General features: G+C 35.6%; 2 protein-coding genes and 3 pseudogenes across 3 annotated transcripts; 2 read left to right on the top strand and 3 right to left on the bottom strand.

The window, feature by feature from the left end:
- Positions 1–154: 154 nt before the first annotated feature.
- On the top strand, positions 155–10,116 carry LOC120127050 (phosphatidylinositol N-acetylglucosaminyltransferase subunit P-like). Its single transcript, XM_039145062.1, has 5 exons — positions 155–563; positions 1,645–1,926; positions 8,611–8,683; positions 9,140–9,258; positions 9,670–10,116. Exons 2-5 carry the CDS (start codon positions 1,740–1,742, stop codon positions 9,792–9,794), a joined length of 504 nt encoding a protein of 167 aa, XP_039000993.1. The 5' UTR covers positions 155–563; positions 1,645–1,739; the 3' UTR covers positions 9,795–10,116.
- A 381-nt stretch (positions 10,117–10,497) lies between these two features.
- On the top strand, positions 10,498–15,039 carry LOC120127051 (annotated as a pseudogene).
- Positions 15,040–15,470: 431 nt separating this feature from the next.
- LOC120126830 lies at positions 15,471–25,632 on the bottom strand (annotated as a pseudogene).
- On the bottom strand, positions 20,112–21,032 carry LOC120127049 (annotated as a pseudogene).
- LOC120127048 (cytochrome P450 85A-like) lies at positions 21,675–25,868 on the bottom strand. 2 transcript variants are annotated; one of them, XM_039145061.1, is made up of 11 exons: positions 25,609–25,868; positions 25,079–25,400; positions 24,840–24,989; positions 24,513–24,761; positions 24,346–24,432; positions 24,188–24,266; positions 23,721–23,827; positions 23,514–23,638; positions 23,312–23,408; positions 21,930–22,060; positions 21,675–21,766 (listed from the first exon to the last, which is right to left on the bottom strand). In XM_039145061.1, the coding sequence occupies exons 1-10, from the start codon at positions 25,797–25,799 to the stop codon at positions 22,058–22,060; spliced, it is 1,410 nt and encodes a 469-aa protein (XP_039000992.1). In that variant the 5' UTR covers positions 25,800–25,868; the 3' UTR covers positions 21,675–21,766; positions 21,930–22,057. The 2 variants fall into 2 exon arrangements, with proteins under 2 accessions (XP_039000992.1, XP_039000991.1); XM_039145060.1 differs by lacking the exons at positions 21,675–21,766; positions 21,930–22,060 and having other exon boundaries at positions 23,226–23,408.
- Between the last annotated feature and the right edge of the window lie 1,338 nt (positions 25,869–27,206).

Below are 27,206 nucleotides of genomic sequence, written 5' to 3' on the forward strand. Positions count from 1 at the left end.
GAAAAATTGTTAAAACAATGTGTTTGAAGGGATTCAAATTTCATACCTTTATAAACAAAGGTTATCCTAGGGACTAAACTCAAATTTTCCAATTATATTTTTCTCTCTTCTTCCTCCTCATCTTCATCTGCATGGCCATATGTGATTCATTCACGAACCCTAATTCCATCAATTCAGTTTGGGCCTCAAAATACACTTCTCCCTTTTTATCTCTTCACATCTGTAATACACCTTTTTGTAATTAAATAAGACGCTGCTGTTTTATGGGGTTAGGGGCAAGGATTTTATGATCTTTTTGTATTGAGGGTAAAACCCAAATGGGTGAGGATGTGGACAGATCAGAATTATAGAATGAAAATGTTTTCTCTCTTCATTCGTTTCTTATATTTCTTCTCAGCTTTTCCTACTGCTTAGCTTAATTTCTGCTGCCTTTCTTACCTTGATCTATTCTTCTTCCATTTCTTTTAGTTTTCTGTTTGTACCTGTTACAGCATCCAACTCTCTCATCCTTCGATCCTTCGACCTCCATTATTCAATCCATCTTCCCCTCCCAATTAACTGAGGTATCTCCATTCTTCTCATTCCCCTCTTTCATTTCTGCCTTTTCCTTCATTCTTTTTTTAAAAACTTTTTTGATTTCAGTAATTCCTTTTAGGATTTTTTTTGTGATTGATCACGTCAGTGGATCCTTCTCTATGTATATTCAAAATTTCTATCGAATCTACATTGTTCGGTCGAAAGAGTTGTGATTTTCTTCCGCTTTTAGGGTTGTTTTGGTGATTTTGTGATTGAATTGGCGTCTTCAAATGCTTGTTCTTTGATTAAGGAAAATAGACTCTGTTGAAATATGCTGTTTAGATGTATGCGTTATTATTCAGGGAAATAGAATACAAAATTTTCCATCTTTTCTTTTAACCTGAAATTCAGGCTTTTCATAAATATTCTTGAAAAGTTGGAGGCGTTTGTCATAGTATATTTTCTTCCGCTTTTAGTTTGTTTTGGTGATTTTGGGATTGAATTGGCTTCTTCGAATGCTTGTTCTTTGATTAAGGAAAATAGACTCTGTTGAAATATGCTGTCTAGATGCATGCGTTATTATTCAGGGAAATAGAATGCAAAATTTTCCATCTTTTCTTTTCATAAATATTTTTCAAAAGCTGGAGGCGTTTGTCTTGGTATATTTTCTTGTAAATTTGGTTGCAGCAAAGAATTGGTTTCTCTGTGATTAAAATCCAAAAACACGGGGTTTTAGTCTGCAACTTATCTATGTGAAGTAGTTTTCCCTAATACTTTTTAGCTTTTTGCCGCATAAGAGTCTAAGAGAATACATGTGATTGAAAATAGCACTACATATTATGGGTGATAAAGTTAAATTCAATCCAATTTCTAGGTTTAAGAGGAGTTGACATTCAAATATTTTGTGTTATAAATTCCTATGTTGCCAGAAAGGGAGATTATTTTCCCCCTTCAAAATTTATATTATATGTTGTTATTTATGCCTCCTAGCTTGAGCCAGATGTCACTAGTCATCCGGGATTGCAATTCAATGATAGAAATGGTTACTCTCAAATGCATCCCTTTCATCTGTAATATATATTTCTTCTTCACGGTTTGTCACTTTTCTGAGATTTTGTTTTTTGATAGTTTTCTCTGATCTCTGGCAAGATAGCTCTGCTGTTTACCATAAAAAGTACACTGTTTTGGATTCTATAATAATAAAAAGAAGGGAAGAAAAACCAATGGAAGAACCCCATTCAATGAACAGTCCAAGGACAATCCTTAGTTTTTCAAAAAGAGGAAGAACAACGACAGCCTCTGTCTCATTCGTTGATCCAAATGATGAAAAAACAAATTCCGTGGAGCATGGTCCAAAACCTTCTGAAGTTTATGGATTTGTTGGTTCCATTACGACTGTTGTTGCTACAGGTCCTAATCTCTTACTTCCCGCCTTTTTTATTTATAATTTTATGTTTTTTTTTGGCATGTTATTACTTTGTTGTTTCAGGACTGAGGGTTTTAATGTCAAGGTGGTAAGATGGGGATATGCGAAAAATGCATGTCTGATCGTTTTTCAGTCGGAGGAAGAGAAAATCGCAGCGGTGGAAGACAAATGGGAGGCATTGTCCTTCTGGATTGAAAGGCTGGAGCCTGTCTTGGAGACAAAGGGTGTTCCTTTATCTTACTGTTCTGTGTCCTTGATGGGTGTCCCTCTAAATTGCTGGTCAGTGCCATTTTTTTCTAGTTTGGCTGCAAGATGGGGCAAGCTAGTAAAAATCCAGGATCAAACAGCTCAAAGAGTGGACTGTAGAGTGGCGCATATGTTGTTAAGAGTGGAAAGCCCGTTTGATATACCGTCCCAGGAAATCATTAATACTTATGGTAGATCCTTTATTATTAAGATTAAAGTGGAAGGTTGTGATGAGTTCTTTCCCGAGCTAGATGATGGGGTTGTTGATGGTGGGGTAGAAGATGGTGGTTCTGTGGGAGGTCGAGTCGTCCCGGGGGCAGAAACTCGATCGGAAGGGATCAAAGGGTCAGATGGAGAAGATCTGCAAGGACAGTTGAATTTCCAGTTGATGTCAGGTGCAGCTCATGGGGTTGGCACGAGGATTGATGACAATTTGAATTTTAACATGGAAGTCAATAATATTATAGGAGTTGACCACTGTGTTGAGGGGACAGTACTAGGTGAGACGAAAAGCAAGCAGATTGTGTCAGAGTTTCCTGCTGCTGAGAGAAAAAGGGTGTTCAGCGTGGAAGATGGTACCTCGGGACAAGAGAAAGGAGTCAAAGATTATGGGACTACTTCTATAATGGGTAGATCTGAGGAGGTTGGGCCTGAGCAGTATGGGTTTGTTCCTTCAGCCCAGTGCTGTCCTGTGGATAATGAAAACAATTTTCAGGACCAAATACTATCTGATTCTTATGAGGAAAACAGCAGTATCAGGGTGGAGGAGGTGATTGATAATAGCAAGGAATGTGAGGTTTTGGATAGGGGTAAAAAAAGGTAGCAAATCTAAGAAGGCTATTAGTAATCCGATGGTGAAGAGTTGCAAGAGATGGAGATTGGGATATCAGGTTTCGAAAGGCATGTCAACCAGTAAGACCTCTACAAGTTTGAAGGGTTGTGGACGTTTTGATAGGGTGTACAGAAGGTCGAAAACAAGAAGAGTTTGGCTTTGTTCAGAGGTGAGTCACAGACACATTCAGAACAGGATGGTTCTTCATAATTTCAAACAATGTTCTTCAGCTTCAGGGGATAGGGGTCAGGAAAAGGATTCAATCGGCTCTGCCCTAGATCAGAATACTTCCCCGAGGCACATTAATAGCAGTCTGCCTCCAATTAGGGGGGTGGTAGATCCGTCTATTATTTCAAGGAATAGGAGATTATACAGAAAGAAGAGAAGAGGACTAATCTCAGAAGCTCTAGCCAATACAAAAAGTTTCTACAGTCTACTCTAGTTCTTTCTCTAATGTTCTTGAGGAAGCATTGAGTACTTGGGAAGTATGTCAGAGATTAGGCATTTCTTTCAAGAAAGGGAGGGAGGCTTTTATGGATAAAATTAGAAAGATGGAGGAAGGTGTAGGGGGGATGGATGAAGCTGGTCTGTAAGCCAGTTTCAGTTTCTCGAAGGTTTGGGATTGAAGTGTTTATGATGGAGTGTAATATTATTTCGTGGAATGTTAGGGGCTTAGGAAGAAAGGAAAAGATTAGAGGGGTGTCGAGACTTGTTAATAAGGTCAAACCGATTGTTTTGTTTTTACAGGAGACAAAACTGAGTAAAAGGCAGAAGGGACTTAATCGAAGGTTAGGAGGTAAGCTGTTGAAGGGATTAAGTTTTCAACCAGCGGAGGGGTCTGCGGGTGGACTGATGTGTCTGTGGAATGAAGATGCTTATGAGGTAAATGAGATGTTTAATCACAGTAGATTTCAGGTGTTAATAGGGAAGTTCAAGGTGTCTAAGGTGGAGTGTGTTTTTATCAATGTGTACGGTCCTTCTGTTGAAGAAGATAAGGAGGAGTTTTTCACGCAATTGTTGGGTTATGTTCTCAAGGTTGATCTGCCACTCTGCATTGGTGGAGATTTTAATGCATATCTCGAACAAGAGGAGAAGATAGGTGCATCACAAAATTGGCATTCAATGGGTCTGCTAAGGAATTTCCTCCAACAGTCAAACCTACTAGACTTACCAATGGTAGGTGGCTCGTTCACTTGGGGTAGTAATAGAGAAAGTGCCACTTGGGTAAGGCTTGATCGTTTCTTATTAAGTACTAGCTTCTTAAGATGCTTCCCCAAGTCGGTTCAGAAGTTGCTACCTAGATCCCTTTCTGATCATAACCCGATTCTATTGGTTGAAGATGGGAAGAACTGGGGACCTAAACCCTTTCGTTTTTTTAATTATATGTTGGAGGAAGAAGGCTTCGTAGATATGGTTCAAAATGCAATGTCAGATCGGAACGATGATAGAGGGGGAAGAGAAATGTTCGGTTTATTACAAAGTACTAAAAAGCGTATTAAGGATTGGCCAACCAGAAATAAACAGGGGATATCTGAAGATATTACGAGGTTGGAGCGCAAAATAAATGACTTGGAAATTAAGGCGCAAAGTGGTGGGCTATCCAGTTTGGACTGGGAACAGCTTCTTTCATCCAGGAAAGAGCTTTGGAAAATGCACAGAATTGTGGAAAGGATATGGTGTCAACTGTCGAGGCAGAAACGGATCAAAGATGGTGACAGAAACACTAGGTTCTTTCAAATATGTGCTGTAAACAGAAACAGATTGAACACTATTTCGGCATTGAAAGTGGATGGTGAGGTGATAACAGATCCAGAGTTGATTAAAGTCCATGTTTTTCAGTTCTTTAAGAAAGCTTTTAATTCCAAAGATTTTTTAGAGGTGGAGAACTTAAATCTAAATTTTGATAAATTGAGAGGAGAACAGAGGATTAGTTTGGAGACTATGTTTTCAGAGGAGGAAGTAAGGGAGGCTATTTTCTCTTCGGACAGTTCGAAAGCCCCAGGTCCGGACGGCTTTACAATGGGTTTTTACAAGAAGTTCTGGCCAACTTTGAAGGGACAACTTATGAAGTTTGTTGAGGATTTCTATTATGGGAGAAAATGGGACCATGGTGTCAATCACGCGTTCATTTCTCTGATTTCAAAGAGAAACAATCCGGAATGCATTGAGGACTATAGACCTATAAGTCTAGTTGGCAGTCTCTACAAAATCATCTCCAAAGTCTTAGCTAGAAGACTAGTTTCAGTGATTCAAGATATTGTAAGCCCTTCACAGTTCGCATTTATTCCGGGGAGACAACTTCTTGATTGTGCTTTTATTGCAAACGAAGGTATAGACTGCTGGAGGAAGAAAGGGCTGAAAGGGGCGGTTTTCAAAGCTGATTTTCAGAGGGCGTATGACTCGGTTGAATGGCCAATTATTTTCAGATTATTGAGAGTCATGGGCTTTGGGGACAGATGGGTTTCATGGATAAAATGTTGCCTCTCAACGGCGACAATATCGGTACTAGTGAATGGATCTCCTACAGAGGAGTTCTCGATGGGTAAAGGGCTAAGACAAGGATGTAGTTTGTCTCCTCTATTGTTCAATATAGTGGGGGAACTGTTAAATCGCATGTTATTAAAAGCGGCGGATGTGGGACTTTTTCAGGGTTTGCTTTTGGAAGTTCGGATGCCCTTAGTTTAACTCACCTACAGTTTGCTGATGACCTGATTCTGTTTTGCCGAGAATCATCTACTTACATTCAGAATATTAAGAGAGTCCTGAGGATTTTCAGCATAATGATTGGACTTCATCTGAATTTGTCGAAGAGTAATTTGTATGGGATTAATGTGGAGGTTGAGACATTAAATGAATGGGCGAAAGAGATTGGTTGTGCCGTTGGAGTACTGCCAACAGTATATTTAGGTCTACCATTAGGAGCAAAAAGAAACTCCGAGGCTTTGTGGGAGCCAGTTATGCAAAGTTTTAGAAAGAAGTTATCCGGATGGAAAGCTTCTACATTATCTATGGCAGGCATATTAGTGCTGATTAAATCTGTTTTATCATCTCTACCAATTTTTTTCCTCTCTATTTTCAGGATGCCGAGTAAGGTTTATAGGAAGCTTAACTCTATTATGGCAAACTTTTTGTGGGGGGAGGGTCCTTTAAAGGGCCGAATTCACTGGGTGAATTGGAAAAGGGTCTGTCAACCTTTAGAGGAAGGTGGTTTGGGAATCTTGGATTTGAATTTCGCCAATAGAGTGCTGCTAGGTAAATAGGTGTGGAAGTTCGCAAATGAAAAAGACTCACTTTGGAAGAACATGATTTGCAGCAGACATAATGTGAGCATCCAGTCCTTAGACCTCAGCAAGGCAGTCTCTCCGTCGGATTCTTGGATATGGAAGGGTATTACAAAGAATTTTTTGGCAGAGGACGAAATTGGATATGGTTTGAGATCTCACTCGAAGATTCAAATTGGCAATGGAAAGTCGGTTGATTTCTGGCATGATGTGTGGCTAAACGAGGATTCCTTAAAGAATCAATTTCCAAGGATTTACGCTCTTTGTAATAATAAGTGGGGTAAAGTTTCAGAGTTTGGCAGTCTAATGAGGAACAAATGGATTTGGAACATTCAGACGAGGAGGAATCTCTGTGATTGGGAGTTGGATCACTGGATTCTCTTGATGTCATTATTGGAGAATGTCGGTCTCTCGGATTCGGTGGAAGATTTTCTGGTATGGTCGGGGAAGGGAGATGGATTGTTCACTGCTAAAGCTTGCAGGTTGACCCTTTCTTCCAACTCAGAGGGTAATTTCATGTGGAAAAGGTTTGTTTGGTCAGGTTTGGCTCCTCCTAGGGTCGAAACCTTTCTTTGGCAGGTTGCTCATCAAAGATTGGCAGTTAGAACGGAGTTGATTAGAAGAGGAGTTCTTTTAGAGGAGGTCTTTTGTCCTTTTTGTGCTAAACAGAAGGAAACAGTTCAGCATTTGTTCATATCGTGTTTGGTTGCATGGGACGTATGGAGCAAGTTCTGGAGGTTATGGGGAGTCTCGTCTGTGTTGCCTAAAGATCCAGTCTCTTTGCTGTGTTCTTGGTCGGACTTAAGGCCTAAGTCAATTATATGGAGCCTTATTCCGGGGGTAGTTCTATGGTCATTATGGAAGGCTAGAAACTCGGTGGTTTTTGAAGATTGGAAACTGGACAGAGATACTCTTTTCTTCATATGCAGATTCAGATTGGTTAAATGGTTCCTAGCCAAGTACCCGAATTTTTCCATTCAGGTTGACTCTCTTGTAGGGGATCCTACACTGGCAGATAAGCATCAGAGTAGTGACCATAAAAGGATGAAGGTGCAGGGATGGAGTCCTCCTCCACTTCATTTTTTTAAAGTTAATGTTGATGGGGCAGTTAGTGGGGATGGGCTGCTGGGGGGTTTTGGGGGCATTTTAAGAGACTCGGATAGTAAAATTCTAGGGTCTTTCTCGCACGTTGTTGGTCCAGGTCCCCCCCCACTCGCTGAGCTGAAAGCCATTGAGAAAGGCATTGATTTCTTCCTTTCGACGGATTGGGCATTGGAAGGAAGGTTAATTATAGAAAGTGATTGTAAGTCAGTGGTGGATTGGATTTTGTTGCCGACTTCATCTCCTCGTTTTCTTAGTTCGTTGGTTCAAAAAATTGCTTCCATAATCTTGGAGAGGGAAATCATTATTAGACATATCCCGAGGAGTTGTAATTGTGAGGCTGATTCTCTAGCTAAACAGGGGATTGGATGAATATTATTAAGTGTCATAGAGGTTTTCTAGCAGGTTCTTGGTCTATTAAGGCTGAAGGGGCTGGGAAAGTTTTGTTATTGTTTAAGGAAGGTTTGGTCGGTTAGGGAGTTTTGTTTAAATATTATGTAATTTTTATGGCTTTGTCAGTGTGTCTTGGTTGTATTTTATGTAATGAGTCCCTGATCAATAAAATCCTAAGGCACTCTTTTCCTCCCTCCAATGATTAAGGAACTTTCCCAAGAATTCCTTTAATCAAGAAGGGGGATTTTAATGAGGCCTGTTATTTCTATCAAAAAAAAAAAAGATTTTATGTTTATTTCAGGTTCTGTTTAGTTGTGGTTTTTTAAACTGGTATTTTTTTCTGGCAATATAAATCAAGTGCCGTATGGGTTTTATTACTTTATTTTTTGCTCAAATCAACCAAACTGGAAGTATATTGTCAAGTTTCAACGAAATTGAAGTCCAATGGCTAAGTTTCACTTTCACCATTGCAGAATTTCCAATTTCACCTTCATGCCAGTACTAAAATATGAATATTGAGTGTTAATATTTGTGTCAGAACTGATTGGTCTGGTTTTCTCCTGTTGTGATGATTGAGTTTTGTTTTTCCAGTTGATACTTTGAGTTTGCTTGGATGTTCTTGTATGCCTGTGATATTTTAGGAATTGTTCAAATTTTGTATGTTTTTGTGATATTTCTGTGTTGTTTGTCCATTGCTCTTTGTACACCTTGGTCCACATTATCATTTAAAACTAGATATTTTGAAGCAATGTACTGAGGGATTTGTTTAAAGACCTAAACTGTCTCTGAAATTTATCTAACTTGTTTTTGCGCAGCTATTTATTTAGCATGGGCATATATTCCTGAACCTTGGTTACATTCAATCGGGATCTTCTATTATCCTAGCAGGTCAGCAATATTTTTGGTGCTTGCTAAATTTAGGTCTCACACACTTCTCTGTCTCTGAAAAATGGATAAAATAATGTGGGACAAAGTGGTTTGCTTGAATGGTAGTGTTTGAGGGATGATCGGAGGTCTAATATTACATTGATAGTATGTTGAAGCTTAGATCTTAGAATTTTATGACAAGGAAAACAGAAAGGTAGGTTGTAGGAAGCAATAGCAAATCTTTGCTCGATTGACATAAGCAACAAAAAAAAAGGGGGGGGGGAGAGAGAGAGAGAAAATGCATTTGTGGAAAGCAGGCAGTCACACACATAGGGTGTGCTTCCTTGAGTGGAAAGTGATAGGACGAATGAGGAGAATGAAAAAGCAGAAAGAAAATGAATTGGAAGTGTCCTTGGTAAAAAAGTAAAGTGAGATGAAAAACAATACGAAAGAAAGTTACTTCTTTCAATTTTTCAGGTATTGGGCTTTGGCAGTTCCAACTTATGCTATGGTGATAATAGTTCTAGCTGTCACATTTTATATCGGCCTCAACTTCATGTCAACCCCTCCACCAACTTCATTAACCACAATGTTTGGTAAGTTCTAGCTTGCTTTTCTATTGACGTGTTCATGGATTTTGCATCCCTACTAAAAGTGTGTATAAAGATACCATAATATTCTGAAGTCAAAATGGTTTATCACACAAATCTGTTTCGATCTGTTATATAGAAAGAGAGAGAGAAAGTTAAGATCCATTTACACATTTAAAAGTTCTACACTTTTTTTGGATAGATTAACTGAGTTTAGTGACTGAGATTAAAGCTTTAAATTTTGATGATAATTCACTTTTTTTTTGTTTGTAAAAAACTCCTCATTTGCTACTATTAATCTCTGTCTTTCATTTTCACCATCCAACAATTCAGAAAACTTATTGTGAATGGATCCTACCTCGTATATATTGCAATTGCATGATTGGAATTTATACCCTATTTTACATTTCTTTGTAGATGAATTTAGCAGAGAACCTTCGAGCTTTTTGTCTCATATGGAGGGAGATGAGCAGCCAATTGAACCCATATCCGATCTTGGGATCGACAAGATTAATGTTCTCATGTTCGATGATACTAAATGACACGTCCACTCTAGTCGTTCATCTATACTGCCTCTCCATTATTGGGTCTGGAAAGCATCCACGCTTCCCTTTAAACCGGATTAGTTGGCAAGTTTTGAAGAAATTGTCATGCAATTTCTTATTGTTTGAGGGAAAAAAGGTTTGTATTAGGGTTTAGGAGATGTATTTATGAGATGAATCAATTTACCTTCACTCTGTGACATAAGATTGAGGAGTTTTTAGATTAATTCGAAGATGCGTTATTCATTGTAATCGTATGATTTCGTAAATGGTCACATTTCAAATAATGTATTGGATGATGGTTTCATTCCATGCAATGCAATGACTAACTACGATAAAAGTAGCATAATATTTTGACATTTAAGTGATCCAGGGAGGATATTTTGATTTTTCAGTCATTGAAGGGATTCTGATGAAGCTTTAATTAAAGTTTTCATTTTTCAGAAGATTTTCAATATAAATAAATCGTTTCATCTCTACTAATTTTAATTCAATTGATAATATTTGCGAAAATAAATAGAAACATAAAATTAAAAGTTTAAATAAGAATAATGATTACTTAAAAAAATTACGTAATGCACTTTAAAAACATTTTTTTCTTCATTGACAAAATAAAATAATTAAAAAAAGGAAACTAGAAATAGGGTTTCCGCATTCAAAGCACACATGTCGAGAGGGATTTTTTTTTCATGAAGTTGCCGCTTTCACGACCTCTTAACAACAAAAAAACAATTTTAAAGTTCAAACTTCAAACCCCCAACGGATGTTACCAAAACCAAAGTGGGAAATATAAGAAGAAGAAAAGCTGAAAGCTTTTATCTGTTACCTCAAAAACTACTTGAAGATTGGCCAAAAAACAAGAAGGGAAGGGAACCCAGAATTTGTTATTGCATGTAAAAGGAGAAACAATGTCAATGGATCTCAATGATTACACTATCATCAAAGAGGGAGAAGCTGAGATTCTTATGCATGCTAAAAATGAAGTTTTTTACAACAAAACCCAGGTACCAATTTTGCTTTTTTTAAAAAAAAAAATTATTGAATTAATCTGTTAGAATTTTAATTGTTTTTTTTTTATTTTAGTGGGTGGGTAGCTTTCGGTTGAACTGTTGGGAAATTAAAATTTGATTGAATTCATGGTTAATTTTTTACTTAGTTGGAGGCTTTTGGTTTGATTACAAGGTTTTACATTTTTCGTTTTAGTGAGTTAAGCTATATCTCTACGGACTCACTCTTTCGTGAATATTGTAAAGTAATGTCACAGTGATTGGCTACTCAGAAATGGCAGGAAAGGAGAGCAAGTAAAAATTTCTCTTTTCAATGCGTACTACATTTCTGGATGCCTTGAGCGGGATATTGTTTCCTCTGCAGTATATTGTAGTGTTAGTTGTTTGTTTGGTTCTTCTTCACTAGTATGGATCCTAATTATTTACTATGATAATAATAATTAGGTTAACAACAGAGACATGTAAAAGAAACAAATCAGCAGCAAATGTGCCAGAGAAGAATGCTTTGATATCTGACATAGACAATAAAACTAATGGTTCTGATATGAATACCAAAAAATCAAATGAAGAATGTGAAGAGCCTGGAGAAAAACCTGAAGAAGAACGTTGTACCACATCAGAAGAACCAGTTAAGAAAGAGGGAAAAGTTCAAGGGGAGGTCAAACCACCAAGAGTTCTAGAGGTTTTTTCCAAAATCGTCTTTTTTCTCTGTTGTAAATTTCTATGCTTTTCCCTCCCAATGCTAGCCATGCCATTTTCTGAGTTACTTTTAAGGTGATTTTATAGGCCTTGTCAGCTTCCGGGTTAAGGGGTCTGAGATATGCACGGGAAGTAGAAGGGATTGGTCAAGCCTTAGAAAATGATGAAGGTATTATAGATGTATTGATGTTCTGGATGGTATATTTATATTATTTGAAGGATTGAGGGAGGACCTATAGTTTCTCCATTTCTGGTTCCGATGCATGTCCATGCCATTACTGTGTCTCTTCTTGCAGGGGCAGTTGAAGCTTGCCAGAGAAATATAAAGTTCAGTGGTTCTTAGCATGTTCAAAAGTGGAGTCGCATCTCGCTGATGCTCGTGTGTACATGCTTACCAACCCAAAAGAATTTGATGTGGTGTGACATCTGATAAATTATCTTTCAAAGTAACAACTTTATATGAAAATTTTGGCTCGCTGCAAAAGCATTTAATCTGATATGAATATGCAGTTGAAGCTTTAGGTTGAACTCTGTGGAAAATCTTCAATGTAAATCGTTCATATCATGCATTCATTTTATGTCAAAACCACTTTATATGTCTGATATTTTATCTTTTAAATTAACAACTTTACATGAAAATTTTTACTCGCTGCAAAAGAATTTCATCTGATATGAATATGCAGTTGAAGCTTTAGATTGAACTCTGTGGAAAATCTTCAATATAAATCGTTCATATAATCATATTATGCAATCATTTTATGTCAAAACCACTTTATACATAGTAAAAGAATTAGGTTGTTTTTGTTATTCACAATTCATGATTTTTTTTATAACAATTCACAATTCATGATTTTTTTTATAACAATTCACAATTCATGATTAATAGGTAACTTTTATTGTTTTAGGGTGGAACTATTCAAAGGCAAGACATGCTTATATTCTTTATTCCCAAATTTTGTGTTTCAGGTTGATCTTGACCCTTATGGTTCTCCTTCTGTGTTCCTGGACTCTGCAGTTCAATCTGTTGCCGATGGTGCCATGTTGATGTGCACTGCAACTGATATGGCAGTTCTATGTGGGGCTAACGGGGAGGTCTGTTATTCCAAGTAAGATTTACTACTTCTACCCTATTTTGACTGATTTTGAATACTTAAGCTCATCTTATAACTGCACATTGGAACAGATATGGATCTTATCCATTGAGAGGGAAATACTGCCACGGCTTTGAGGATACTGCTAGCCAGCATTGAGGTAGTTTCACGTCCTTCAGAAAACATGTTCGTTAAGCAATTAAGACACATTATTTAGTAAAGGACTCCTTTATTCTTTCACTTGCAGAACTTCTAATTGGTAAAGGACATTAGAAAACATAAATGTAATTATCGCCTTGTCTTAGAACTGCATTCTTTTAGAATTGAATTCCAATAAATTCTTTTTATTTGTCATAATTGGTACATCTTTCTTGAATACAGAGTCATGCAAACCGCTACAAACGATATATTGTTCCTGTACTCTGTCCAGATGGACTTTTATGTCCGTGTCTTTGTTCGCATATACACGTACGTGGCCTGTTTTATTTTAGTTTATTAAAGTAGAAGCTACTCTAACATAATGATGATGGAACGTCAATTAACTTGGTGCAGTTCAGCAAGTGCGATGAAGAATACTCCCCTGAAGCTATCATATGTCTATCAGTGCATCGGTTGTGATTCTTTTCATCTGCAGCCTATTGGGAGAACTGTTTCTAAGGTGTGCTTTCTTATTTATAATGCCATTGGTGCTTCTTATTTGTTATCATGATGCACATCTGAACTCCTTAAAAGAACTTTCCTTTGTCTGCCCATTCAATTGCTTAGTGTTGCCATCGGAGACACGTTCATGCAACTAGTAGGTTCTATAGAGTCTGATGATTGTAGAACTTTCCGTATGTTATCTGACAATATACTTCTCGCTGTTTTATGTGTGCTATGTTTCATCAAAGACTATTTTTCTTGGTGTAGCATAATTTTGAATTTCATGATATTTTGATATTACGTCGACCTTTGTATTTCTAGAATACCAGTGTGAGGTATCTCCCAGGTTTTGCACCTGTTGTCCCTCGAGAGTGTAGCCACTGTGAGAAGAAATTTAACATGGGTGGGCCTATATGGTCTGCTCCAATCCATGATCAAGAGTGGGTAATGAACATACTAGCAGATGTAAAATAAATGAAGGATCGTTATCCTGCCTATGATCGCATCTCTGCTGTTTTGACTACCATTTCAGAGGTATGAATTTTTTTACCGTCAGATGTTATTTCAATAACTTGTAGCCATCCCATTTTCTATTGTGATAATAAATTGTTGAATCAAATTTCAATATAACTGTTTTCACTCAAATATTTCGAACATGGAAATGTCAGCTACAATCTTTCAGATGAACATCCAGTACACGTTTTTAGATATCTATTTATGTATGTTACCTGATTTGAATTTCTTTGCAGGAATTGCCCGATGTGCCTCTCTTTTTGAGTCTGCACAACCTTTGTGCTACACTAAAATGCACTTCCCCATCTGCAGTAATTTTCCTCTCAGCTGTGATCAATGCAGGATATCAAATTTCTGGAACCCATGTGAATCCATTAGGACTAAAATCGGATGCTCCTATGGATGTCATTTGAGACATAATGCGCTGCTGGGTAAGAGGCATCTTTCTTTTGTTTCTATACTTCATTTTGTGTTAACGTGCACACGGAATAAAGTTAAAACAAGTAACCTTGATTACTCATTGGGATTTCAAACCCAACTCCAGTGCATTAATTTGGTCGAGACATGTAATGGAATGTTGTTTCATAAGTTTTTGTTTTTTCTTTAGGTTAAAAACCATCCGGTTAAAGCCCAACCAGCTGATCAGTCCAGAAGTGTAATACTTGCCAAAGAACCAGTTCTTCAAGTATGTTTCCTATGTTGCATTCTTTAATTGCTTACTAATACCCCCGCCATCCCTGGTCTTCCGATCCTTGTTTCATGTAACGCATGTGAACAGATGCATTCTCAGACATAAGTTCAGATTGAAGGTGGCAAAAGTTCTTTTTAACACCCGCAACCCTTTTCCTTTTGACAGGCAAATTTCGCTCGAGCTGTTGCATCCCTGAGCAAGGCACAAGCGAAGAAGGTTGCTCGATTCCTTCCAAATCCTGAAAGGCACTGGGGACCGAAGCTTAGGGCGGCCGCCAAATCACCAGCAAGCACATATCACTTTTGGGTGAAGAGACAGTAAATGGATGTCTCAGCCATCAAGATAGCGAGCTCAACACCAAACGTCAAAAAACCGAACAGATGGAGGATGCTACCACAGAATCATAGACCAGGCTGGCATTAATCTTATATTCCTTCCATCTAAATATTATCATGATTGAATGCAGGTTAGAATGATCGTGGCAGCATAATCAATTTTGCAAAATGTGATTTCTATACTTGATTAAATAATCGAACACATGAGTAAGTTATCATTTCAACGCCATTGAAGCTAAAAGAAGCAAAAGATTCTCCAAGATTTGCTAATGAAGCCACAAAATGAAATAGTACTGTAATTGGATCATTCAATGCCTTGCGTCTTAAGAATTCTATTGCATGTATGCATCTACCTTAACGTTTGCTTTTTTGGTTTTTGGTTTATCTTATGGTAATTATTTATCTATAATTTCAAAGGTAGTACTACACTTTTTTTTTTAGAATTTCAGATCTTATAGTCTAATATACATTTTTATTACCAAAAAGTAAAAATAACAAACAAAATAATCAAATGTATATTTTTATTACAAAGACTGTCACAAGGAGGAATAATATTTCAACAGAATTTTTCAAGTTCCAGTGTTGAATAGGTTAAGGCCATTTGATTGTGCTCCGAATGAAGAAACATGCATATATTTGGATAGAGAAAAACAAGTTAGTGGTTGGCGTAGACATTGATAATACTTTGATAACACTCATCATAGAACAACATTTAGCTTTTTCTGCACCTCTTCGCGCACGTTCCACTGCATTCATAATAAAAAACCACATTTTACAATGTCGTTTTACCTCAAACGAACACTTAAAAACTGAAATAACAACAAAGCTAAAGTGTAGTAGTGTGCCTGCAGGTTGTTAATCTCCTCATCCGTGAGTGATCACTCCATGGATCGATATGCAATCCGATAACAATGACTCGTCATTCCTTTCTTGTTCGTAAAGTTATCTATCAAGCTCACCTGGTTTTGACGAAGCAAAAAGTTATCTATTAAACTCCTACCAGAAAAGATGGTCAAATGCTTGTATCACTGTTGTTGAAAGGCTTTAGGTGATTGTTATTGTTTAAATTGCTTACCTCTTCAACAAGATCCCCGGCTATTCCTCTTATAACTTCACATAAGTTGTTCTCCGTAAACGATTCATTGATCCAAAAACTCATGTCTTTGTAACAGGGAGGATACTGCAAAAACAATTGAGTTGTCAACCCATGCTTCTGTAGTAGGCATTAAACGATTAAAAGAAAAAAATACCGTGGAAAAATGCAAAATTTATACCTTCGAAAAGGGTTTAAACTTCACTCCCATTTGACCTTCAGAAAACTGTAATCAAATAGCTTAATCAAACTTTGGAGGAGACACTACATTAGGATTCCAAGAATTCAACATTCAAATCATGGAGCTACATTAAGTAGCTACCTGTGAGGTAAATCGCTCATCGGTTGTCCAAAATAGGCAAATATCTGGAATGTCGAATAAAACCATTGCTAGCCTCTCCAATCCAAGTCCAAAGGCCCAAGCAACACTGTTCGGTCTGCCGTTACTTTTCAATATTTCTTGCTCCATCACCCCACAACCCAAAACCTCCATACATTTCTCCTGAAATTTGTTGTAGGTTGCTGGTAAGTTATACCCGGTGCTAAAGTTTACCACATGTACTAGTAATCAACTTAAAATGATTCAGATAGAACAACAATCAATGTAGAAAAGAGAACTAAAAGCCAGATTACAAACATGTAGTCACCACCCTCTAATGCTGTTAAACAACCATACAAGAATTTTTTTGACAAAAGGACTATGAACATTGTAATAAATCAAACAAAGGAAAAGGCTAAATAATTTAAACTTAAAGAAAACACTAAGACCATCTTACAGAAATAAAACAAAGAGAATACCTTAAAATAGATTTCAAGTTCATATGAAGGATTGGTAAATGGGAAATAGGCATCAATCCAACGCATCTCCACAGCACCTGGAATGTTAACAGATGAGGCTAATTGACGTATTGTAGTATTTACAATGCAAACCTTTGATGAGTAACTTCATAAAAGTGATCAGAATTTATAGTAGCCAGCTAGATAATTCTTTCCATAAAATCTTTTTTAGATTTCACGGCACTAATATATACATCTCTATGGTATCTCTAATAAAATTGCAAATCTGCAATTAATTCTTGTAAAAAAAGCTCCAACTCCTTGCCAAAACCAATAGTATATTCATGATGTGAACAAAGATATTGGTTCAATATGGAATACGAGTTTTTGCCAACGCCGATAGTATACTCATTGTGGCAGGCATTCATCATTCTGCAAACATGTAATCCTCAACACAGCTTTGAATCTAAAATTTACCAAATAAGTGACGAGCTAGGCCTTCTAGACTTTTCTTTTAAGTCATCAGCTGCATACAAGGTTGGATCCAAACCTGATGCCTCCCAAATATCTGGAGTAAAAGCACTAACCCCTTCCATCTGTAATGTAAAGGGGAATATACTTTAGAGGGGAACAAAATAAATGAACCTGAATTATGAACATTAGCATCTTATAACAAATTTTACATGTCAAATCAAAACTCTTCACCATGTGGCCCACAAAGGATCCCATGGTAGTGCCCAACAAATGGTTGAGCTGCACTTGTAGACTGAGCAGAAAATTACCAAATAAAGCTAGTAAAAATTGAAGATATTTTCAACAAAGTGAAACCTGATGAAACACAGAGTAATGGGTAGAATCTATAGAATCCCTACGGTAAACATCGCCAGTTACAAGGAAATGAGTGTGTCCCCTTCTCAACAGCTCTGCTTGATGAGCACTTGTATGACACCTCAGTACAGTTTGAGAATCAACATAATATGTATCATTATAGCTCCTGCTTACATGATCGGCAGGCACCAGTACATCATCAAAATTCTGGAAAAATAATTAATAAAGATTTACTGCAATAACCAAATAAATACTCTCAAAAACTTGTCCAATGATCCAACATATATTGTAACATAATTAAGACAATTAAATTTGTTCATCATACAGAAGACAAAAAGTCTCTTAAGGAGCACATAAAATTGGATAAAAATAGAGGCCTAGAATCCAATAACGTAGATTTTTGAATATATAAGAATGAATTAATTCATTTAATCATTCCATCGCTTCAAAATTGAATGGCCTTAAAACCAAAATAAAGACATTTTTAGAAGTTGGTCGTACTGCTTGCAGAGCTCCAAAAACAACTATGCAGAGAAGTAAAACCCTTGTGCACTGAAGGACTTGGTGAACATTTATCAAGCCATATGTAAGGAGAAAAATGTCTATCATCTCTCCCTCGGTCACTAATCCACAGACAAAAACATACAGAGAGGTTCAAACTTACATAGTAATCTATGAAATCCATAAGGTAATACACAAGCAGACAAGCTTCTGTTATCTACAAAAGTTCATAGAGATAATAGGAATGAAATTACAGAAATATCTAACCTCAAATTATATTCCCTTTCCATCCAATATTATTTACGAGAGAAAATGAAAATTCAGGGAGCAGTGGATTACGTTGTACCTGTTTCACTGAAACAATTGGGCAGAGATCATCAAACTTATCAAACATAGTAGGGTAATTAGTATCAAAATATTCATATATCCCATTCTTCAGAATCCCAAGTGGGTGGTTATTCCTTCTGTGGAGCTGCATTCCCAGTTTCGAGAAAATCGTGTCCGGGACATTGTTTGTCGGGTCATCCCTCACCACATCTACAAATCCCAACATCCAATAAATACTAAGCCAATTGTAAACTAAGAATACACATAAATCCATGAATCAAAATCCCTCACCTTAAAAATATTTAAACCAAAAAAAATCAACAATTGATTCCCATTGCAGAGAATTTCCAATCATTTAACATTTCAAAAAGAAGGGTGTAATCGGCTTCGATTAACCACCTTATAAAAATCTTCCATTACGAAGCATATCAAACAAATACCCCATAAATTTAATTTCCTTTATCAAATAAAACTTGCACACAAAAAGGCATATTCTCTTTGTTCCAAATTAGATTAATCTAAGGGGACAATGCCCATTCCCCAAAGAAAGAAAGTGCAATAATAGATGGGCTCATCTAGTTAAAATGCAAAATCAGAAAACACTGAAATGACCCAGTTCAAGAACAGTCAAGAAGAAACCAAGTTAACAAAAAAAAATAGCATTTTTGTACCATCTTTAGATATTTTGATTCCACCAAGCTCTAACACAGAGGAAGCCACTGGTTGCCTCCATTTTTTCTTAAAAGAAAGAGAAGAAGCAGAAGAGGAAGAAAAGGGTAAGAAAGAAGAAAAGCGTTTGAAACCATTTATGTGGTGAAAAAGGGAGGTTTTGGAAAAGATAGCTGAATGAGCACTTGAAACTACCGCCATAAAAAAGCCTTGGTCTTTATTTAGTGTCGAGAAACTTAAACCATCTGCCGCCGAATTGGTTTGTTTATCTAACATATTTCTCAAGGTAAATTCAATCTTAGATCATTCTATTATGAGTACATTTACAAATGAGTCACTTTATTTTAAACAATTGTAATCGAGTCATTTAATTGCAAGTGAGTCTTGATGGGTAAATTACAACATATGTCATAGTATTGTAAGTAAATTTATAATTGGATTAATTTAATTATAAATTTTAACAATTATGTCACGCCAATAAAAATAATTTGACTTTTTGTAACATATGATGGTTAAATTTAATTTAAAAAAGATTAATTTAATTAAAAATTAAACTTTAGGACTAAATTTACCTTTATACATTTTATTATTGTAACTTCTTAATAGAATTACATTACATCCCTAGTAAATCTCCTGAAATAAGATAATATTAATACATAAATAAAGGTACAAAAGAAGAAAAAAACTGTTTGTCACTGAGACTAGGAGCTTCAGCTGTTAAGCACAACCTGAACTTCCAAAATACGTTGACAATGGCTTTTGCATATGCTGCAAATTTTCTAACCTGTTTTGCCATTCGACAAAGCAGCAGCAGCAGCAGTGGGGTTGAGCTCATCCCAAACTTGAATCCACGTGACCATGGCCTCGGCGAGCTTGTGGAAGTAAGGGTCAATTTTGCCAAGCTTTTCCTTGATTTGCTTAGACAGTTCGACGTAGCATTTCTGAACAGTGGTGTAGTCTTTTGGAAGAACAACTTGCTGGAAAAATGGGATTATCTCAAATTGCCAGTATATTCCTTTGTATTCTTTAGGTTCACGACTGTGATAGATGTAAGGCAGACCCGTTTTCACTCCCAACTCCGTATGATCACATATCAACTATACATTTAATCATTGAACCAGGCTGGAGATTAATATCTGTAAACTTTATGTTATTTTTTTATGCAAACGGAGAACATGAAAATACCTTGATGCACCAGCCAGCCCACATATGTCATCGTATCGTCCTATTGGCTGATGATCCTCGCCCATGAGTCCGAAGTACATGGCGGGACCAATGAGGTGACGGTAGAAGGCCAAATTCATGCCACACATGGGGAACAAGGTGCTCTTTGGAATTGAGAGGACCGCGTCCACGTGTTCCTCTCTAGAGGTTTCACAAGTTGGGTTGGGGCATTCGTAATCTGGGATGTTTAGCCACAAACCATGAGAAACAGCAGTCGGAAGACCCTCTCGGAGACTGAACGAGTAGCCTGTAGCCACGGATGAAATCTACGCCGTCTGCGATTAGATCATACAACGTTTTCAAAAAGAAGGGAACTGATGGTGATAGCAGGTTCTTGATATGTTGCTCCAGTGCATTGATGGCTTTACCGGATGGGTCCTTAGCGACCTAATCATGAAAAAAAATAATGATCCAGAGAAGATCATAAAATGAACTTTTAACTTACGAAGCAGTCATCGTCGATGGTGAAAATGTATTTCTTCCTGGACACCATGTAACCGAAGCAACGACAAGCGGAGTCCTTGAACGAAATGCAGGAAGCCTTAGGGCCCGGAATCCTGTTAATCTCATTCCTGTTGTAAAGCTCATAATCAAAGTCATTGGGGACCTTGATGATCCTCGAAGGATCACCGTCTTGAACGATGATGAGGTGGTAAGGCTGAAAAAAGCCCTCCACATCTCAAGAAAGTCCAAGTTTCTTATAGTTGGTATAACGATGTCGAGCTCATCTTTCAGCTGATGCTCTGGTGTTGCTGCAACTGCTACTTCTATTGGAGAGGCTGGCTCATCTGTCATAATCGCAATTGTTAATAGAGAAGAGATTTTTGTTGGGGACTGATTGAAAGAGAAGGAGACTGTTAAGGCACATGGAGAAATGAGTGAGGCGTCACGAGTTTACGGATAAAGAGAGCCGAAAGACCTCTTAAAGAGTTTTGCATGGAACGAGGATTTCTTCAAAAGCTCAAAATCCCTATGTTTTAGGCTCAAGACTTGAGCTTTTGTCGAAAAAAAAATGTATTATTTAAAATCATTAAACTACAAAAAGTATTGTTCTCCTTAGAAATTCTCGATTCGAGAATATCTCGAATTCGAATAATTACGTCTTCAAGATATGTGTGCATTCATTGTCAATTGACTAAGTAATCATGTATAATTTATACAGAATTCAATAGTAAAGTTTGTTAATACAATTATACCATTCAGATGACAAAAGTTACATTTCTTGTTAGTAAATAACATCACTTAAACATCGGTTATAAGAACAAAACTACAACCGTTTTCCCTTAAAAAAAACCATAAAATTAGACAATAAACAAAACCCAGAATCAATCTTTTGACAAAGAAGTAGCAAACCATAGAGAATTTATATTTTCAATAACCATTAGAGAATATGAAAGGTGGAACTCTTTGCAGTCTGCAAGCTTTAGGTTGTGATGAATGAGTTGGTGAAGGTACAATGCCGCAAAGTAATATCCCTTGAATCCTTTGAATCTGTTGGTTTGCTTAAGATGGAGAAAGGTGCTGTTTCATAACCCTGCTCGTCAACAGCAAGACAAGTTATTCTAGCAACAGCTCCTTAGAGATGTAAATGAACATAAGGTTCGATGAACTATTCATGAACCGTTCTTATAGCATTTCATTATGTTTGTTTATTGATTTACACTCCTACTCGGATTATCAAGGATATATAAAAAAATGATGCTTCATGGGGAATAGGGTTATTAGTTAGGGAATGTACTTTTAACTGGGGTTGTTTTGGTGCATAATTTACATAGAATGATGCCTTCAACACCAATGGAGAGTGGTTTATCATTCACATCAAGCATGGGTTTGTAAAATGGTTGTGGTTTTGAAGCGTAGCCATAATCACTAGCAGAAGCAAAAACAACCATGAATGAATATAGAATCAAAGATATGAAGAGAGTGGTGAGAGCCATTGACTTGTAATGAAGAATAAACAAAAACACTAATTCAAGGATTAAAGGGATGAAGAGCTATTGCAATATGCCCACACATATATATAATTACATAATATCATTAGATAATCAATGAAAAATGTCTGATTAAAAACCAAATAATAAAATATATGCATAAAGATAGTGAGCTGTGCTTGCACGATGAATTTTTTTATATTTTATGTTAAGCGTATGGTATTAATTCATTGAACTAAAACCATAACAATCTTAAAGAAAATAATAACAAATTGGAACCACTTCTTAGAGCTATATAATTTAGGTTGATAATTGTGGGTTTGGGAACGACAATTTGGGCTTAATTAGGAGAGATAGGTGCTGAACAAAAAATATGGATTTGGAGATGGTATTGGAATTATTAGGAAAATAAAGATGTTTTACGATGTCGGTGACAAAAATCGACTTTGAAAAAAATTATCAGCAAGTTATGGACAACTTTGCTTCATTTTTTATTTTTCAAATTAAGTTAAAAGAAAATTAAACTAGAGGGATTAAAATGAAATTTAATAAAAATAGAATGATGAATTTAAAGAAGATGCCCAAATTTCATTTAATATTAATTTATGGAAAATCATTATTTTAATCCTTTACTTTTATTTCTTTACAATTTGGTATAAAATTATGGGGGGGGGGAATGAAGCAAAGTCGATGACAGATGAGTACGACTTTATCAATAATTGTAGAAACATCTCTATTTTCTTAATTAATCTGATACTATACCAAATCCCTATTTTCCCTATTTTTAAATTGATTATTTTGTTATTTATATTGTGTCCGAAAAGATAAGAGATATACTTAAGGGCCTAGGATTTGTTAAGTGAAATCAGCCTTTTCTTAAGTGGCTAGCCCATCCTCCCATCAGTTTTGCTGGTTCATAAAGATTTGAATTTTAAAGATAATGTTATTAAGAGAAATAATTATGAACTTTGAATATAGATCCTATTAAAATTATCATATTTGGAAATGCATGTTAACTTTATAATTAATTTCATCTTTTTGGCTGAACTTCCAAGCTAAACCATTCATTACATTTGGGACTATTTTCCACAATGATTAGATCCTGGAAACAGGAAAAATTTCCTACTCTTGTTAGAACATATTTTAACTGCACAAAGTTGATCACACTATATTTTACTTATATACATACATCTGTTAGTCGATTAGATGAAACTCTAATGTGCAGTCCATTTGGTGCTTCCACTCTTGGAAATTTCATCAATTTTTGTTCCCCAACTTCTCCCCATCTGCACACAAAAAAGAAAAAAAGAAAAATCAATTTCCCTTTTTTTCCTTCTTAAATGTTGTTTTTCAAGATTAATCAAATTAATTTTTTTAGACAATTAAATTACCTGTATCTAGTTACAAAATAGTGAAGGAAAGTCGAAACTTCTGCAATTCCAAGTTCCTTCCCTGGACATTGCCTGGTGCCCCCTCCAAATATCAAGAAATAACTTTGAGATTCCAAGCCCTTGTCCTGTTTCCATCAACCATTTAAAGTCAAACATTGAATTACATGCATGGATAAAAGGAAAAAAGAAAAAATAGGGTTTACTAACCATCCACCTCCATGGATTGAAAGCTAATGGATCTGGGTATAGGAAAGGATCATAGTTTATTTCCCTTGTATAAACATAAATTCTCCACCCTTCGGGAATCACAAATCCTGAGAAAATAAATAAATAAGATTAGTCATTGGTGAACATTCAATCATTTGACAAAGAGTTGTAAAAGTTCTCTTTTTTTTTTTAAAAAAAAAATCCTTTCTATTCAAAAAATCATTGAAAAAATTAAGACAGATTCATCCAGGGAACAGTCTAGCTGGATTGGTAGGTATACCATTGTAAATAATGATATGGTAAGGTCCACCAAAACAAGATGATCTGATTTTCTTTTACATTTTTTATTAGAAAATGTGTAAAAAAGTGTTCTAAAATGTGCAGTAAACTGCAAAGTCAGCTTATTGATTCCATGAAGTTGAAATTTGTAAAGGTAAAGAATGAAAAGGAATTCATTAATGGCTCACCATTTAGTTCCATTTCTTGAGTAGTTTTCCTCAAAACTCCATTAACAATTGTAGCTAATCTTGAAGTCTCAAAAATCACCTGCATAAAAAATGAACCTTTTACTATTAATTATTAAAAAAGAACAAAGGGCTCTTCAGAAAAGTTACAAATTACTTACTGCTCTTGTAAATCTCATCGACTTCAGGTCATTCCAATCAATTGGTTCATCTGCTTTTTTTCTTGCTCTAATTCCCATATGCTCTTTCTGGGGGAAAATATAACAGTAAATCTAATCCAGAGGAAACAAATGAAACAACGATAGAAAACAGTAAAAGTTGAACTTACTCTTAGCTCTTCAAGAACTGTTGGATAATCATGGAGAAACTTGACAGACATCATTGATGTTGTGGAAACAGTTTCATAACCAGAGTACAAGATTGTAATGATTTGATCAATGATCTCATCATCACTTAGTTTATGTCGATTACTGTCATCATTTCTCATCAAGTAACCTAGCATGTCCTTGTGGGATTCTTCACTCTCTCGTCTCTGTTCTATCAGCTGTCCCAGTATCTTCAAAATGTTTTTTCTTGCCTGAAAAATCATAGTTAGACCGTAAGAACATGAACTGAAGTGAAAGAGCTGGAGAATGGAGATAGCTTGTGAAATTACCTGAAATCCTCCACGATAATTCGTACCAGGAAGATCGATAGGTAGTGATAAGGTGCCTAAAACGAGTTTGAAGAACTCAGGCATGAATTCTTTAGCTACTGAACTGGATTCAGCACTGGCGATTTGCTTAAGTGATGATAAAAAAGCCATCTGTAGAAGAAGAACAAAACAAAAAACATATTAGAAACAGAGGAAAAACTTTGAATGTGATATATACAAGAAAGATACAAATGACGAACCTCTTTGGTCTTGTCTTGGATGTTAATAACTTTGTTGTCCCAATTACAGAGGAAAGCTCTCATGAATTCATCGATTTTGGGGAGGAGTTGTTCTCTGATCATAGTGGGGCTAATGAGAGCAAGGAGGGCTCCTCTCATTTGCTTATGAGTGGAGCCATGGACAGCTGCGATGTTGCATTTGCCCAAGATATCGAGCATGGACTGTGGATAACCGGGAACAAGGCCCTTGGCTTCATTCATTAGTATATACCTGTTGAGCTCTGGATCCATGGAAATAACAGTAGGACACCCTAGGATATGGGATTTGAAGAAAGTGCCATATCTGTTTGTAAATAACCAAAAAAAAAGCTCTATTAAAAACCATGAATTTTACTGTTTCTTTAAGCTAAATTTACAAGAAAACCCTCTCAGAATTGTTTTTGAGTGACCAAAAAGAAAACATCACTGCTTCCATAAAAGGAAAAAAAAAGAAGCAGCTATTTCATCAAACAGGTGTTGTGTTAATGTTAAGATTTGAGGGCTAAATTCACCTTGCTCTTTGGTTTTTCATGAAGTTAGGGCCTTGCTTGAGAAACTCAGTGGTTTCCCCAAAGACAGGCCAACCCATTGTACCAGGGGGCAGACCTTTCTTCCTGTATCTCATCTCATTCCATCTCAGAACAGCAGTGCATATAGAGAGCACCATTAAAAACAACCCAATAATCACCATGAAAACACTCATTGTTTCTCCCAAGAAGCTCTGTCTTCTAAGGAAAAGAAACAGCTTCTCTAAATGGTTAAGAGGGAGTCTCCAAACTCTAAATTATCCAGAAGGTCGAAGGGTGTATATATATAAATACGAGTGTGTATATAAATTAACCCCACCTCTATAGGCAAAACCATGCAGCACACTAGGAAGGGGACCCTACTCTTAGGTGTTTTTTTCACAAAATATAAGATTACTTTAGTAAATAAAACTATTGGAATGTAATTATATTATATTGTATGGTTTATTTAATTGGAGTATAAGATTAATTGGATACATATTTTACTAAATTATCCTAATAATATATGTTATTTTCAACGAGTTAAACTTTAATATTAAATTAAAATATTTGAATGAAATTGATAGAATATTTTAATTATTACACTATCTAACTTTCGAGAAAAAAATGCATTTAACATATAATTAATATAATTAGTATATTAAATTTACATTTTTAAATAATTTTCATAAATATCATGTTTATTTATATAAAACATAATATAATATGAAAAAAATAATATTGTGATCTCGAATGGATAAAAATATTATTTTTCAATTTATAAGATTCTTTTTTTAATAACTCAAAGTTAGATATTATTTCAAATAATTATATTTTATAATAATATCATTTTCACCACATAAAATAATACTAAATGATTATTATATTAAAAATTAAAAATAAATAATTTTTATCTACTCAAATTATTAATATTTTATTAAATCAAACTCTTTGTATATTATTATTATTATTATTATGTTTATAATTTTATGTAAATCACAAATAATAAGAATTGAGAATGATACATATGAAAAGAATTAATTTATTATTTCATGGATATTTTTATCCAAAGTGAGGGAAACTATAGTGATATTCTCAACATTTTAACCAAAAAGATTATTTATCTTAAAAATGATTTTTTCTGTGAACCAAACGTCCCTTAAAGATCTCAAAATAATATAAGCAGGTCCAATAAAAATTAATGTAGGAATCCATGGTTGATTAAAACATTTTTTAATAAGCTAATTATCAAGCCCTCTTAATTAACTAGATATATATTTAAATCTTACACATTTTCCCACTTAACTATGACTTAAAAAATTAATATGTAGATTAAGACACAACTCATTCTTCAAGATTTTCAGCATGGATGTTTGTTTGATAGTGTCAGAGACACCTTTAAGAGTTTATGTTTGATATATTATCGACGTAATTTGATAAATATTTGTAGTTTCATGTGAACTACAAGTATTCTTATTTATCCTCTAAGCAGAAACAAATCATGCAAGTCGTGTTCATAAGAATATAAAATTTCTCTTATAAAACATTGAAAGTTATTGTATTTATATAAAATATTTTTATAATGTTTATTGAGTGTATCCCTT

Source organism: Hibiscus syriacus, unplaced genomic scaffold (assembly GCF_006381635.1).
Source record: "Hibiscus syriacus cultivar Baekdansim isolate YM2019G1 unplaced genomic scaffold, ASM638163v2 tig00110462_pilon, whole genome shotgun sequence".
Classification (NCBI taxonomy): Eukaryota; Viridiplantae; Streptophyta; class Magnoliopsida; order Malvales; family Malvaceae; genus Hibiscus; species Hibiscus syriacus.